At 36.5% G+C, this 14,792-nt stretch overlaps 1 protein-coding gene across 5 annotated transcripts in view; it reads right to left on the bottom strand.

Moving 5' to 3' along the window:
- The window catches only part of LOC134530772 (baculoviral IAP repeat-containing protein 6), a 328,951-nt gene that overhangs the window by 175,500 nt on the left and 138,659 nt on the right, over nt 1-14,792 (bottom strand). For 4 of the 5 annotated variants that reach the window (XM_063365948.1, XM_063365949.1, XM_063365947.1 and 1 more), the window contains exons 24-27: nt 12,526-12,737; nt 11,482-11,747; nt 9,888-10,075; nt 598-708 (exon numbers count right to left, since the gene is read on the bottom strand). In XM_063365948.1, the coding sequence (XP_063222018.1) occupies nt 598-708; nt 9,888-10,075; nt 11,482-11,747; nt 12,526-12,737 (777 nt within the window). The remainder of the gene's footprint in view (nt 1-597; nt 709-9,887; nt 10,076-11,481; nt 11,748-12,525; nt 12,738-14,792) is intronic. The other variant, XM_063365946.1, reaches the window with a different exon arrangement.

Raw genomic sequence — 14,792 nt, 5'->3', positions numbered from 1 at the left:
GATTACGATTAATCGGTAAGTACCCATAATCGCCGATCACGATTCATCGGTATCCGCATCGGTGCACCACTACTTTATAAGCTAACTATTAAAAAGATTTTAATGTAGTTGACACATTTAAACATTGTACATCAATAAAGCATTATTTAAACAACAGTGTCTTAGGATAGGACATCACAACTATAGGAAGTAAGAAAACCTCTCTTTTCTTGTCTGTTGTTTCACATTTCAGTATACATTTCCCAGTGGGATTGGATCTGAACCCATCATCTCACTTAACCTCCAAGGTGTTAAGTCCATTCAGAACATTTACTACCACAAAAAAAAAATGTAACATGGCAGTCAAAGACACAAATACACATGATATACATTAATATGTCTTGGCACTCAAATAAATAGCATTGAAAGCTATGTTACACTATATTTAGCAAGTCTTTATTGCCAAATGGAATTCCCCAATTTTGTTTCCCTCCAATCCATGCACCCCACGTCACATAAACATAACAGTTTCCAAAATACATACTAGAATCATGCAAACTATTTCTGATGATACAGGCACAACAGCATTGCATTATAAACTAACAAACAGATAGGTACCTTTGAGGTATGCTGCTTTAGAGTCTTCCTGTAGAATTGTTCTTGTTGCTTCAAGGCCACCTCAAGCTTGTTTGAGAGATTTGCAGCCTGGTTTGACAGAGCAGTAAGTGCCTGAAATGAAACTGCAATATTAGAAAACTGTACAATTCCAGAAACATACTACAAAGGTAACACTGGTTATCATACAAATTTAACATATGAACAATTTAAAGCTACAAAACCTTTTTTTTACAAATTTTTACACAAAGTAAAATTTAAAGTTGAGTGTCAACTTGAAAAGTTACAGTACTAATGGCATTTGTCTTCATATTTAGCTTTGTAAAAGCATAATTAACAATTTTTTTTTTTGTTTTAAATTAACAGATATAGATTTCCCTTTTAAAAACTCCACACAACTACACAATGAATATTTTTCCTTTTCAAATTAAATTTTGTTTACTGCTTGTTACAAAATGCTTACGGATCAAGTATAATATACTAAGTATATTCAACCTCAAAGTTTAGTTGAAATACACAATTTACTTGATTCTAAGAGACTCAATTTTTTGGACTTTTCAAGATCTGTAAAAAAGGCATCTTACAATTTATGGTATTTTACATTCACCAAACTTACTTTATTCTTATGTGCACCTTTGTTGCACATTAGTACTGAGAAAATGGGTATGACTTACAATTAATGACACCCTACCTTCACAAGAATCATACTACACTAAATTGGAAATTACGTGTGCTCCCTTGTTGGCCCTTTCGTACGTATGAGTGATTTAAATGACATTTTCAAACAAGTAAAAAAGATCTACTTGAAAAGAAAAAAAAACAGTTTAACACAACACTGCAAAGAGAGAGAGCGTGTTGCTTGGCTAGGACAGCAGACTGGATCACTAACAGGTAATAGCCGGGGTGAGAAGAAAGAAGTCACAAAAAACCTGCCGTTTCTTATGTTTGGCTGCATTCACTAGCATTCTTGAGAGATGAAGAAGGGGGCGAAGGAAGTGGGCAGGATTCTGGTAACAAAAATCATGAGCTCCTTCTCTTTTGTTAAGCACATTTACTTCATAGCACTAGCAGCTAGTACGGCCATTACTGTTTGTTGTGCTGGCTTTCAGTAGAGGGGTAAAATGTTAAATTAAACCAGCTGGAGTTTGCGTGTCATGCGTTGTAGGAGTGGGCATGATCATATCTCGGGCAGTGGTAATAGTTCTACCTCACTTGCCCTTAGTTTTATGTCAGATAACTAGCAAAACACAAGCAATCTTCCTGTCTATCTTGACAGGTTTTTGCAATGCAGGAAGCAAGTACTCCAAATAATACTCATGTTGATCTGTACCCCAAAAAAAATTTTTTTTGCAGGCATATTCCTTTATCTATTAATGGCACAGTTTAAGCATAGCTAGAGTCACGATTATATGGTAATGCACAATAAAACGAAATAACACCGAAAACCGCTTGAAAACACTAAATAAAACGAAATTGTGCGAAATCCGCGATATGTCACGAAATATCGTCTATCCTGATTATTTACGTTTTTTTCCCCCATTCTGTAAATATTTCTGACAGTAACTAGCAGCCATATATATTATATGCGACGGTGATTTATTATAGATTTTAAAATGAAGTCTCGGAATTAACGTAATATTTTCTTTAAACGGTAATCTTGTGTACCATAATAATTTAAGATGTTGATAACTATGATACAATGGCCGCCGTTCACTTTCTGTAAATAAAAAAATAACAAACGTCCAAAATAAGAATATCTAAGATTACGTTTTTAATCATTAAAATATTACACACTAAAGCGCATTGCTTTTACTGTTTATTTAAAATAAAGTACGTAGGGTACGAAAATAAAATTAACCCTGCTTAACGTAACGATTGTAAATAATAAATAGTACATGTTTATGTCGGTATTAATTTTCACGTGCGTATGTTGGTATTCGGTATGCGTTTGTATTCGCATCTATTCTCCATTGTTTTGATCTTTCCAGCACGGCAAGTTTTTGCGTATTAAGAGGTTAAATTCTTCCTATGTGATTAAAAATTTTTGATAATGCCTAAAACGAAGGTTTTTTGCCAGTGACCGATCAAAAGAATTTTCCGGCGAAGGATTTTATTTCAGTGATAAAATTTTAATGTGCAAATTCTGTAACTGCAGGCTAGACTACGAGAGACGCGATACGCTTGTGAAACATGTCGCGAGTGAGAAACATAAGTGTTTGAGGTTAAGCGTTAAACGACATCCTTGTCTAAGAGTCTTTAATGCCATTAATTTGCTGTTCAACCCAAGAAATGTGAGTAGGGTTAGCATAGAAGATGCAAACCTACAGAAGTCTCTGCATAACTTGCCTTCTGTTTCCCATCTTCACATTGATACATTCATACATGGCTATGTTGCTTTCAAAAAAATAATTGAGGATGAACTTTCATTGCCAGAAAAGAGCCAAATTGATGTTGCAAAGGTACTTTGCTCCCTTAAAGGGGACTACAGTGAATTTGCTCAAGCCAGTTTAAGGGCAATCTGGTTCCCAACATCAAATGTTGATGCAGAACGTTCATTTTCCAGGTACTCACTGGTAGTTAGTGACAGAAGACGTCTCACTCCAGAAAATGTGGAAAATTTAACTATGATAGCATTTCAATAAAACAGTCTTAATAGTTACTTTGGAAGTGCTTAATTGTGTAATTTTGAAGTGTATGTGATTGTAATTAGTCGTGAAATTTTTAGTAGTTATTTAAAAGAAAGTTTGAATTTATGAATTTGCAAATGAACTTAATAACCTATGAATTTGCAAATGAACTTAATTGTAATTAGATCATGAGGTTTTAATTAGGCTTCTGCGAGCAGAAGATTTTCACTTCGAGTCGAGCTCGAGCGAGTTTGCTAAAATACTCGCGAGTATCGAGTCGAGTTCGAGTTTTTTTTTTTTCAGTTTATTGCACATAAATTTACTGTGATGGAGTAATAAAATGTGAGAACTTTTGAGAAAAATATGGAAATAAAAAAAGAAACCATTATCATTGTTAGCCTACTAAATAGATAGACCTACATTAGAGGTCTGCGAGCCTAAGAATTTTACTTTGAGCCAAGCTCGAGCGAGCCTACTTGAAAGTTCTCGAAGCTTGAGCTTTTGTGATACAGTTACACTTTTGGGAAATTATTTTTACCTTAAACTTAGTAGGTATAATGTTTGAATAAAGTATTAAAATGAAGTGGGCTTATTAATTTTGGGTAACTATTTACAGAGTGCTTTTATAATTTGCACTGCTAGGAAAAAAAACATGTTTTCCATTGAATCTAACCTGTTTCCATTGGTTCATTAGTAACTGATATCATCCAACTAACATAACCACAGTTTACAAGTACGTATATGTTTGTGTAAATGTAACATAACTTTGGAATAATTTCATCCTTGTCAATTTTTCTGGAGTCCTTACTGAGCTTCAACTAACTGAGCACCAAAAATCATGTTGTTTGAAAAGTACATTCACATTGTTTCAACATTTCCACTTTTCGGCACAAAAATTCTGAGAGAGATTGTCATAGAGTATTAAATTCTGTTCTTCAATCTATCATGCAGAAAAATAATTTGTTCTGCACGTTCAGGAGTTAAATTAGCTCTACGATTGGAGATGGTGTTTACAGCAGATGAGAAGCATCTCTCGCTGGCAACCTGTGTGGCTGGAATGCTTTAGTAAAATTGTTGGTAAATATGTAGAGTCGCGGTATATGCGGAAAAAAAATGCTAAAATTCCGAAAATACTTTTATTCTATGCTCTTTCACTTCCTCTTTTCAAATCAACCGGCGGAGATAAGAAATTCCAAATACTTTAGGAATATCGAATTTTTTAATTTTCATCACAATACCTGGGTATTCATGCGGCGATCACCATTGTTTCTGGTTTACGAGTATCTATTATGTTTCTTATTGGACAATTTTGTCACGTGACAGTTCCGTGATTGACCAGTATTCAAATGAACCAATACGTGATTATTTATTTATTTATTAATCCGTCGGAGGTATCGCGACGTAGGTGAACGACTACATCATTTCCTTCTAATGGCAAAGGAAATGTACCCGCCTCCAACTTAGGTGGGTTTTTAACGTTTCTAATTTTAAAGTTTTATTTTTATTTTGATATTGTCCGGGTTTGTTAGGTCAGGTCAGTTACATTATAAATACTTTAAAACTAAAGAACCATTGAAATTAATTCACATTATTTTTTATGTCCGCTTAGTTTGAAAGTATTAATAATGTAACTGACCTGACCTAATCGACCATTTTATTTATTATGCATTCACGAACACACGGCAAAATAACAAAAATGGCGTCGGTCTAATGGTTGTACAGGTGTTGTATTGCAAAATTAAAAAATTCTATATCTCCTAAAGTATTTGGAATTTCTTATCTCCGCCGGTTGATTTGAAAAGAGGAAGTGAAAGAGCATAGAATAAAAGTATTTTCGGATTTTTAGCATTTTTTTTCGCATATACCGTTACTCTACATATTTACCAAATTGTTTAACCTCGAAATTAGTGTCAAATATCTGTAACTTGTCATTAAGTTTAATCAATTTAAAGTAATAAAAATAGAAGCATTTTACTTAATTCAATTTACACTTGCAAAAAAAACTTACGCACAATAAACCTACATGGAAATTAAAGTCTTTTTCAATGTCCTGTAGTCTGAAATATGTTTACTCATGTCATCAAATGTAGAGCTGTACTGAAGAAGCCGATTTTGCCAATATTTAGTTGAATCGGCATTTCTGCCAACTTCCAATACTCTTGTTAATTTTCGGCCGATATTACTGAAAAACGAAAGAGACTGCCATAACCTAAAAATCCACTAGTACCCTTTTCACTTTTCGTAGTAGTACTGCATTCTTTCAGATCGCATTATTTCTTAGCAACATGTGCCAACCGTACATATCAAGATTTAACATCCTTTTTTTTTAATATGTCCTAAATAAATACATTACCATCACGGTAAATACACATCTCGGTTATTACGGCAACTATAGTGCAAATGTGGTAACTATCATGCTTCTGCAGTAGTTATGGTATCCACAAAGAATCGTTAGTTCTTTTTATGGTAATTATCTTAAGATAACTATTGGAATTGTACTGTAGTTATGGTACATCATCCATATTTCTTCGTAAGTTGTTGTTCATTTGTCTTTTCTTCATATTTATAATTACGTGCGCCATTACTGGCAGGAACTTTCATAAAAATTTTAAACGGGACTTTATATCACACATTTAATGGCGTAAATGATGAGACCCCGGACAATTTAAACGCTTTTTACAGTAAAATGCGGGAAATGTTTCCGCATAAAGCGGGAAATACTTCCGCATAAAGCAGGAAAGTGATACATTAATGCTATGCGGAAAATTATAGAAGTAAAAAAAATTCATCACGGAAATTCGTAAATCCCGGGTACGTAAAAATGATGTGTTCATGTATACGGTCGATCATGTTACATTATAAAGTAAAGGATAATAGTGTTGTAAGACTTTTATTCCCTTATAATGAGAGTCTTTTTTTTTCTATAGGTAGAGTGCAAGAAAAGCTCGCTCGAATTTCGAGTTGTTGAAAAGCCACGAGCTCGAGTTCGAGTATTACTAAAAAACTCGACTCGAAACTCGAATTTCGAGTACTCGCAGGTGTCTAGTTTTAATGTTTATTAATATTTGTTTTAATAAATTTGCATGTCGTACAGAAAAGCAAGAAAATTTTGCCGTGGGTATTTTGAGCAAAAAAATAAAACCGTATAACACCAAAATCTTTATTTCTTTACACCGAAATTTGTCTTAAAATAACACCACAAAATCTTGACTCTAAGCATAGCACTGCAATGAATTTTCCGCAATTTGAGCACTAATTTTTGCAATATAGCTTAGATTTGTGGAAACTTTCCGGCCTTGACACAATAGCATCTGAGTTTCCCCTACAAATCTTATTTGTCTTGTAGTATTTAAGTGTGTTGTGTGATAGGAGAGATGTGATAGGATAGGTGTGATAGGATAGATGAGGGAGAGGAGTAGGCATCTGCCACCCTCTCTTCCTGTAGTAATAAAGAGAACCCAGGGGTACTATTGCAGGTTGAGACGAGTCACACAAAAATAAACTACTATTAGTAAAATACAGTAGAATCCCGCCGATGCGACCCCCCTCTGATGCGTCCATTCCGTTTATACGACCGTTTTTTGAGAAACCATGAAAAATTTGAGCACAGAAAGTCGAAAATTTGAGTAAAATCGGCTGAAAAACAAGTCTGTTACACTTTGTTGGGCGCTATGTGTTCACGTTTATCTTATCGAGCACTGTACTGTAAGCAGGCAGGCATACAAAAGACTGCTAAAAATAGATACCACCCCTCTAGACTGTCCATGCTAGCCAATACCGGTAATCTGCGCGCATCACCTGATAGCATCTACGTGCGCGTCTATTGCAGTCACGGTTCCATGCCTTTGTCTTGCGTATGGTTAGTGTGATCTTGCTCACTTGTAGATATGCTACTCTCGCTTGTTGATTCGGATTTCTCTTGGTTTTTATTAGTGATTGTTGACGACTTATTGAGCTTTGTTTCTTGGCTGCCGATTTGGTTACACTACTGGTTTGGTTCTGAAAATAATTGTTGACGAGACACGCATTTGTTTTTGGATTTTAATTTGGTAGCATTGTTGGCTTGATTCTATGAACGATCGTTGACGACACACGCAGTTTTACACGGATTTTGATTTGCTTACAATTTTGGCCTGATTTTCCAAAGCATTGTTGACGATTGTGACTCGTTTTTGAATTTACACGGACTCGTGGATTTGTGAAAATGAGTGTAAAGCGAGCCAATTTGTCGCTAATGAAAAAATATGAGTATCCAGCAAGTGGATAAGAAGACAATTTCCAAGACGAAGATAGCGGAAGTGGTCAAGGTCAACATTTACCATCACACTTCCCCCCCCCCCCCCCCCACACACACGTGCACGCGCGCCCACGCACGGCGCATTCTCACTGCTCAGTCCCAAAGTAGTGTTCAAGGCCGACCGAGATTGCCAGAGCCAGAAAATATGGACAATTATCCACCCGAGCCCACCTGAAGTCAAATTTCGCTGCCCGACCATGCCTAACTGACACGCAGACCTAGTGCCTAAACTACTTACTGCCTGCCCAAGATGGCAAACACATTTACTTTGTTACGTTCCATCGTCAGCCAGTGAATAAAATACAAGTGTCTGTGTCGCCAGACAGTGGCGACTGGCGAGTAGATGCGTGCGCAGCAGCAGCTCTGCTCTCCTTCCCCTCACTTACCCATCCAAACCCATCCCTTGCTATACTTACCCTACTTCTCGCATTCCTGCACATCAGCCGGACGGACCAGAGCGATAAGCGCCGCCAGACCACCCATCACGTACATACGTATTGCTATTGTGTCACGGGACGCAACCTTTCAAACGCCACAATAATACAGCCCGCAAGAGACATAATAAGCCTTTAATAAAAAGTTATTTCAACACTAAATCATCTGATTTTTAAATACAAAGATGGTGAAAATGGTTACGTTGCACTGTGTTGAAATTTTTTTTTTCTCAGCAACGGAGCTCCAATATTAATGTCTAGGGTATCTTTTTTTCGGGAGACATCATGCTAATTCAATACTGTAATATGAATTTATAAAGTTGTCTTTTTACACCAATAGACTATTTGAATATGAAATCTATGCGAACAAAGGCGATTTATTATGTATTTGGATATATTTGTGGGGGTGGGGGGCAAAAATTGGCCCGAATTCTCTATTGCGACCATTCCGTTTATAAGTCAGTTTTTCCGGAAACCGTGAGGGATCGCATCAGCATACTCCTAAAGGTGCGACCCTACTATGAAAATTATAACAAATCAGATAAAAATTTGCTAAATATAAGTGTCAAATTTACACGTGTGTATGGGTTGATGACAAATGTTAATTCCTGGCAGTAACTTATTCTAATGCATGCGATGACAGTCTTTAATTGTACGACAACATTAAAAGTTGTTGAAAAATGAATCACTTAAGAGCCACGAACACCTAAACAGAAGGGCATGTAAATATTCACATCTTTTTTTATATGAATTTCCGACAGGAATATGAATGTCTTTAATCTCGAGTTGGGTGTCACTTCGGCTGAGGATTTGACTCCGCTTAAAACTCGTAAATTATGAAAGCTACAGAGTTGAAGTAAAAATATATTAGCAGAGCAGACTTTGCTCGTGGTCATTACATATAACTTACTCGCTTAACATGTGCAGTGATGAGATAATGAGCGTTTGTGAGAGGCCTTGAATTCAAGTAAGTGAGAGCTGTAACTCCGAAAGTAATAGATTTGTGTGATTTTAACTTTAAGTTGCTCGTGAGAGATTACTGAGTGGTGCTAGTTGAGTGGAATAACTATAAAGTTACTATCTTTGCTTTTGGAGCATTAATAGCAAAATGCCTACGTGAAAAAAAGGTTATGTTGGAGAAAAAAAAGAAGAAAACAAACTAAATTTCCCCATCAAAAGCAATTAAAAATGGAGAGACGTGTCGTAAGTATCGAATGAGCCAAACAGTAGCAGAGAGAAATGAGCCAGTGGGGCAAAACGAAAAATGAACCCCGAATGAGGCGCGAAATCTGCGCTCAAGCAAACCTCAGCCGTCCACATCACGAGAAGCGACGGGGAATGCATAAATGGATGTGGATAAGGTCTCTGATGATTCTGATGTTGATATAGTCAGTTGAGCCAGTGGTTGTGAACAATGGGCCGAGTTTGTTGTGGTTTGGTGTCACATTCATTCTGGCGTAAAGTAAGACATTCACCGAATTCACGCCAAAGAATAAAGCGACATCAATTTTGTTAAAATATTTTATTTATTTCATACACATTCCTATTCAGCGTGATGAAAATGCAAAAAACAAACCCCTGACAGCATTAGTCCAAAAAACAGCATACCCATATTTTTTTTTGATACTCAACCTCTTAATGTGATTAGTTTATTAATTTTACTATTCTTGTCTAGAAATATTTGCACACCCCTACTAGCTACAGACATAATTATTTTCTTGTAAGACTAAGTCTAAATTCTTTTGACTATTAACCTTATAATATTAACTGTGTATTTTTAACTACAAATGATGCTTTTTATGACAAAATAAAGAAATTTTTACGAAAAACCAGCTAACTTTATTTAGCTTCAAAGTGGGTCTCTAATTCTAAGGTATTATTAAAAAGATTTTTTTTATCAGAGCAAATCAGAACAAAATCATGAATGCCACATACTTGTACCTGGGAGGAGGCATAGAATGCTTTCTTTGCGATCTCCAGGTCTTCCAGCTGCTGTTTGTGATGCATCAATCTCTTCTGCAGTTTACGGCGGTAGCTCTTGGAGGCAGTGTTACGGTTTGTTGTCGCCATCTTCCGTTGCATCGCCACTTCCCCCTGTATGAAGTCCCAGCGAGAAGTCCCGCCTGAAAGGAAATATATCGGTATACAAGGTTTTAATTTTCACAATTATGCAGAGACTTAATCAATCTAAACACCCAAATTTATGGATTCTTAACTACTGACGCGCTGACTTGGTTTAACTAGTACAAATTGTACGATGCTATGCATCTCTTGCGAACACAGTGATGTTCTTAACCAGTCTTTATTCCTTCCTACCAGGTTTGATATTGTAATGCACCACATTAATAATATATCTCAATAAACATTTATAAACATTTTAAATGACTTTACCATCAGCCACTAATCTAAAATACTAAGGCTTGGTCTCACACATTGTAGGTTCGTTTTTTTTTTTTTTAATACTCATTTCTATTATTGAGAGGTTATTTCTGCAAATATAACACAAAAACCTCTGTTGCAGTTTTTTTTCTGTCACTAACATCTTCCACATACAAACACTATTTGTAATATCGTGGTTTTAAAAAGTTGCTCAAGTAATAATATTACTAACACTTGCGCAACTTTTTACACCCATTATATTTCACTTACTGAACATTTGTTGAAAATAATTGTGATAAAACCAAAAATTTATAGAAAGAATACCCTGAGAATAATAACACAAGAAAAATGAAACTATCAACTTTCTGTGTGAGAGAGAGCCTTAAGGAGCCCGCCTCGTCAGGGGTGTATGTGTGTTAGTGAGGCGGGATGATAAGCGCGACGCTCGTTGGTGCTTCTAGCGCGGTATCGCCTCTAAGCGCAAGGCTCTGAACCGGCGCGCAGTCTTCTCGTCATCACAGGATAACTGTGATATTTTAGCGGTGACCGAAACATTATATGGCGGAGAAATGAAGATAAAGGTGTAATGCAAGTCCCTTAAGTGCTTTCAAGAAATTGTACCGGTTGTTTTACGCCTAAAAATTACTCTGAAAACACGCGTTTTAGCCATTTTAACTCTTCTAAAAATACAGTTAAAAAACTTAATCCGAAATCAAAAGTACTTTTCGGCCTTCAGCGAACTCTTACATGCTTTTCGTAAACAGGCCCTACTCGGATATCTTGAGTAGTTTCGAAATCGCGTTGTTTTTCCTGAAGCTCTGCACACTGTGTGTGTGTGTCTGGGTAGGCGGAGCCCCTAAGTCCTACTACTTTGAAAAGGAAAATTAAAGCTTATAGCTGAGTCCATTAAGTCATAAAAAAAAAAATGACTTGAATAGGATGTAATTTTATTTCTACAATTTAAGAAAGAATAAAGAGAAAACAGGCCTAAATAGAGCAATATACGTAAAGTTCACCTTGTGCATGATGGAACATTATCCATATAACATGACTGACATGAAACAGTTTATACTAAAAAAAAATCCTAATAAAGACCTGAATCAAAGTATTATTGATTAAAATAACATTACTTCAGGTGAACAAAGCTAACCTTGTTCTTTGTCCTTCGACTTGTCAGTGGACTCTTCACTGTGAGACACAGAGCCCCCGGTCATGTCGAAACAAGAGGAGAGGAACAGCAGCACCCAGCCCACCAAGGCCAGATCCATCTCGGCACGCAGGAAGCCTGCCTGCTGGGAAGCTGACAGAGGTGCCAACAGCTCGGCCAGGAGCGCAAGCATCCCGTCAAGAACTGAGGAGCATGTTGCTCCTGCCGCAAGTGACTTGCGGCCCAAATACGTCAGTAGGATGAATACCCTGCCAGGGCAAAACCACACACAGAGTTCTTCTCTAGATATCAAAAAAGTCATACTAGGGCAAAATTGCACATTCATGAAACACAAGCTCAATATACATACTTTTAAAATTTATACAATAATAAAATAAACACACTAATTTAAAATTGTCTAATACTGTAATGCTCATTAACTGTAGAGGTGTGCTACTACTTTCACAGCTCTACAATTAGGTATAACTAAAACAAAAAATAATTTGTTAATATACTCGTATGAGATCTCTGTTAACTTGGGGGTTCCATCCTTTGCCCAGTATAATACATACATAACTGGCAATTTCTTTGGTGTGTTGCTATTGCAATATTAGTTTTCATTATTTATTTTTAATAATTTACTTAATCCCGTTAATAAATATTTACATTTTTCCCAAGAAATGTTTTACTGATGTGCCTAAATTAAATACTGACCCTGTGAAAAAACATGTATACTGTACCACAGGATGTTGGTACAGTGCTGCTACAGCCATCTAGTGAGACATGAAGCAACTGGGCTATCTAGGGGTTTGGTGACTTATATGTGGTCAAATTATGGTAAAGTGGAATGCTGATCAGAGATTTTAAGCAAAAAAAAAAATAAAACCTTTATTATCTTTGGTGTTGCTTGAAATTGCATGGAGTTTAAACCAAAAATAAAGAACCAGAACGGATTTTTTTAAGAATTGTAACCAAACCAATAACCGGGACAAAGGTGGTACTACTACATAACAATGCATTTATAAAATTTCTAATTTCAGGTCACACCTGTCCTGAGGAAAGGTGGTGGTGTGCTGGGAGCTGAAGAGACGTGCTAATGTGTTGGCCAAGAAGTCACCCCACCAAGGCTGCAGCCCGCACATCCTTGCCAGCAGTGTGCACGTCTGCAACTGAATGCGTGTGTCTTCCTGCACGCACAGGCAGTTGAAAAGTTGCTCGCACAACTGTTGGTCGAACAGCGCGTACATAGACACTGGCAGCTGTAAAGAAAACCACCAAACAAGCCCTTACAGTCTACAGTCTCTTCAAGTAATTAAGTGTTCTTAGACAATGTATACCTAAAAAAGAAAAGATAATTAAAAAATTATATTAAATTAATTTAAAGGACTACAGCAACTGCCAAAACAGTCAAACAAATAAATTTTAAATGTTTATACTAGCAGAACTACCAGTTCTTGGTTCCACAGACGATGAATAGGCATTATGAGCACCCCAGATCGAAGGGAATAGTAAATCTTTGAAGATTGTGACAGTGTACAATCTTCCCCCAATCCCCTCCCCACCCACCTCATTAGACCTCAAAAATTGATAAACAAAAAAAATTTAAAAATTTGTGAATAAGGATACCTGTGGAATAAATAACTAGGGACGATAAATAATCACATTTGTGATAACGGGAATTTTTGTGAGCGTTCATTTTTTTTTACTGTCAAAACAGAGCAGGTAGTTGCACGACAAGCCGCTGGCCTCCAGGCACCGGCAAAGTCTCATCTGCATGTAGGGCATTGCAGCAAGGGAACCGACATTAATGCCCTTTCATTGTGGCACGGTTACACAATTAAGTTAGCCATACCACGTTATCTAATAAAATATGCTCTGAAATACATGTAATAGGCAAGTTCTGTGGTTTGTTCTACTGAGGCCTTAAACATTACATACTTTAGGCCTCCAATTGTACAGTATTTAATGTCTTTTTTAATATATATATATTACAAATAAAAATAATAAAAAATAGTAACTGTCCTTTACAACATTAATCTTGTACATACAGAGACTAACATCAAAACAGCAGCAAGTAAAACTTGTGATCAGTCCTACATATTCATAATGTTACTGTGGTTATACAAGTCCTTTATGAGAGTAATAGATGTGGGTGATAATCAAAATTGAACATTAAATGCACATGTTTGTGTGTTCATTTTAATAAATGCTACCAAAGCATCAATATACAGGAGAATTCCGTTATAGCGAGAACACGGCTATAACGAGGTCTTTTTGAGGAATTTACGGAGTGATCACGTGAAGCGTGCTTTGGTTATTTGTCTGCTTTATCTCCACCCTTCTCGCTCGCCACTAGACATCTTGTCGTTGACACCTGTCACATTCTTCAGCCTTGTAGTCGCCACATAAGTGCGTAGCTTTAAAAATAGAATCCGTCCTTACTTTCTATTATCAAACTTCCGTTAGTTATCTGTGCCTGCGACTTCTCAGTCACAGCATCACTGGCTGGCTTCAAGGCCAAGTTATGTTCGAGTCGAATAAACCAAGCCTTCGAATAAACCAAGCCTTTGAATATACACATGTACTCATTTCTTATTATTTAGAAAATAGACAAATTCTATTTTTTCCCGCCATTAAACATAACAATGTGCCCTTTTTTTTTAAATATAAATTAATTTAATTAATTTGTTGGAACATTTCCATTAACAAATAATAACATTGTTTATAACTAAGTTAGGCCAAAAAAGTCAGAGCCGTCTTCATACTTGTTGCTAATTGATAGCATTAAAATACACAAATAATTATAAACTTGTTTGGAATTATTTCAGTCGTGAAACGTTTACAAACACGTCACGTTATTTATTTCACTATCTGACAAATAGTAGGCACTACTGTATTCATTTCCGAGGCGCTAGGACAGTTTTCTTGTAACTTTTGTTTCGGTCAGTTGTTGGGGTATCTGTCCGGGAAGGGGGTGGTGATGGTTTGAGTTTAATCCCAAATTTATTTTCTAAAAAAGTTTACAGGTTTCTTTAAATGAAAAAAAGTATAGTTTTCCAGAGACTATTTCGTTTGAGGCGTACGTGCGTTTGAGGCGTACGTGCATTGCCGCACTCCTGCTTTTTTGTAAGGAATTAAATCGTCGCGCTACACTAGCGCCGCCTCTTAGCTACATCCCAAACCAACAAGGCCACCAGCAGAAAGCCCGCGTCGACAATAGATAGCAGGACAATGCCGCGTCGGTCGCAGGCCAAGTCGAGTAATCGATTGCGGGCTGAGATGCTATACTAACGTGGCGTCACAGAATAAATTTT

The sequence above is a fragment of the Bacillus rossius genome, chromosome 3 (assembly GCF_032445375.1).
Source record: "Bacillus rossius redtenbacheri isolate Brsri chromosome 3, Brsri_v3, whole genome shotgun sequence".
Classification (NCBI taxonomy): Eukaryota; Metazoa; Arthropoda; class Insecta; order Phasmatodea; family Bacillidae; genus Bacillus; species Bacillus rossius.
The sequence above is the reverse complement of the archived record's forward strand: the minus strand, read 5'-3'. Positions and strand labels throughout refer to the sequence as shown.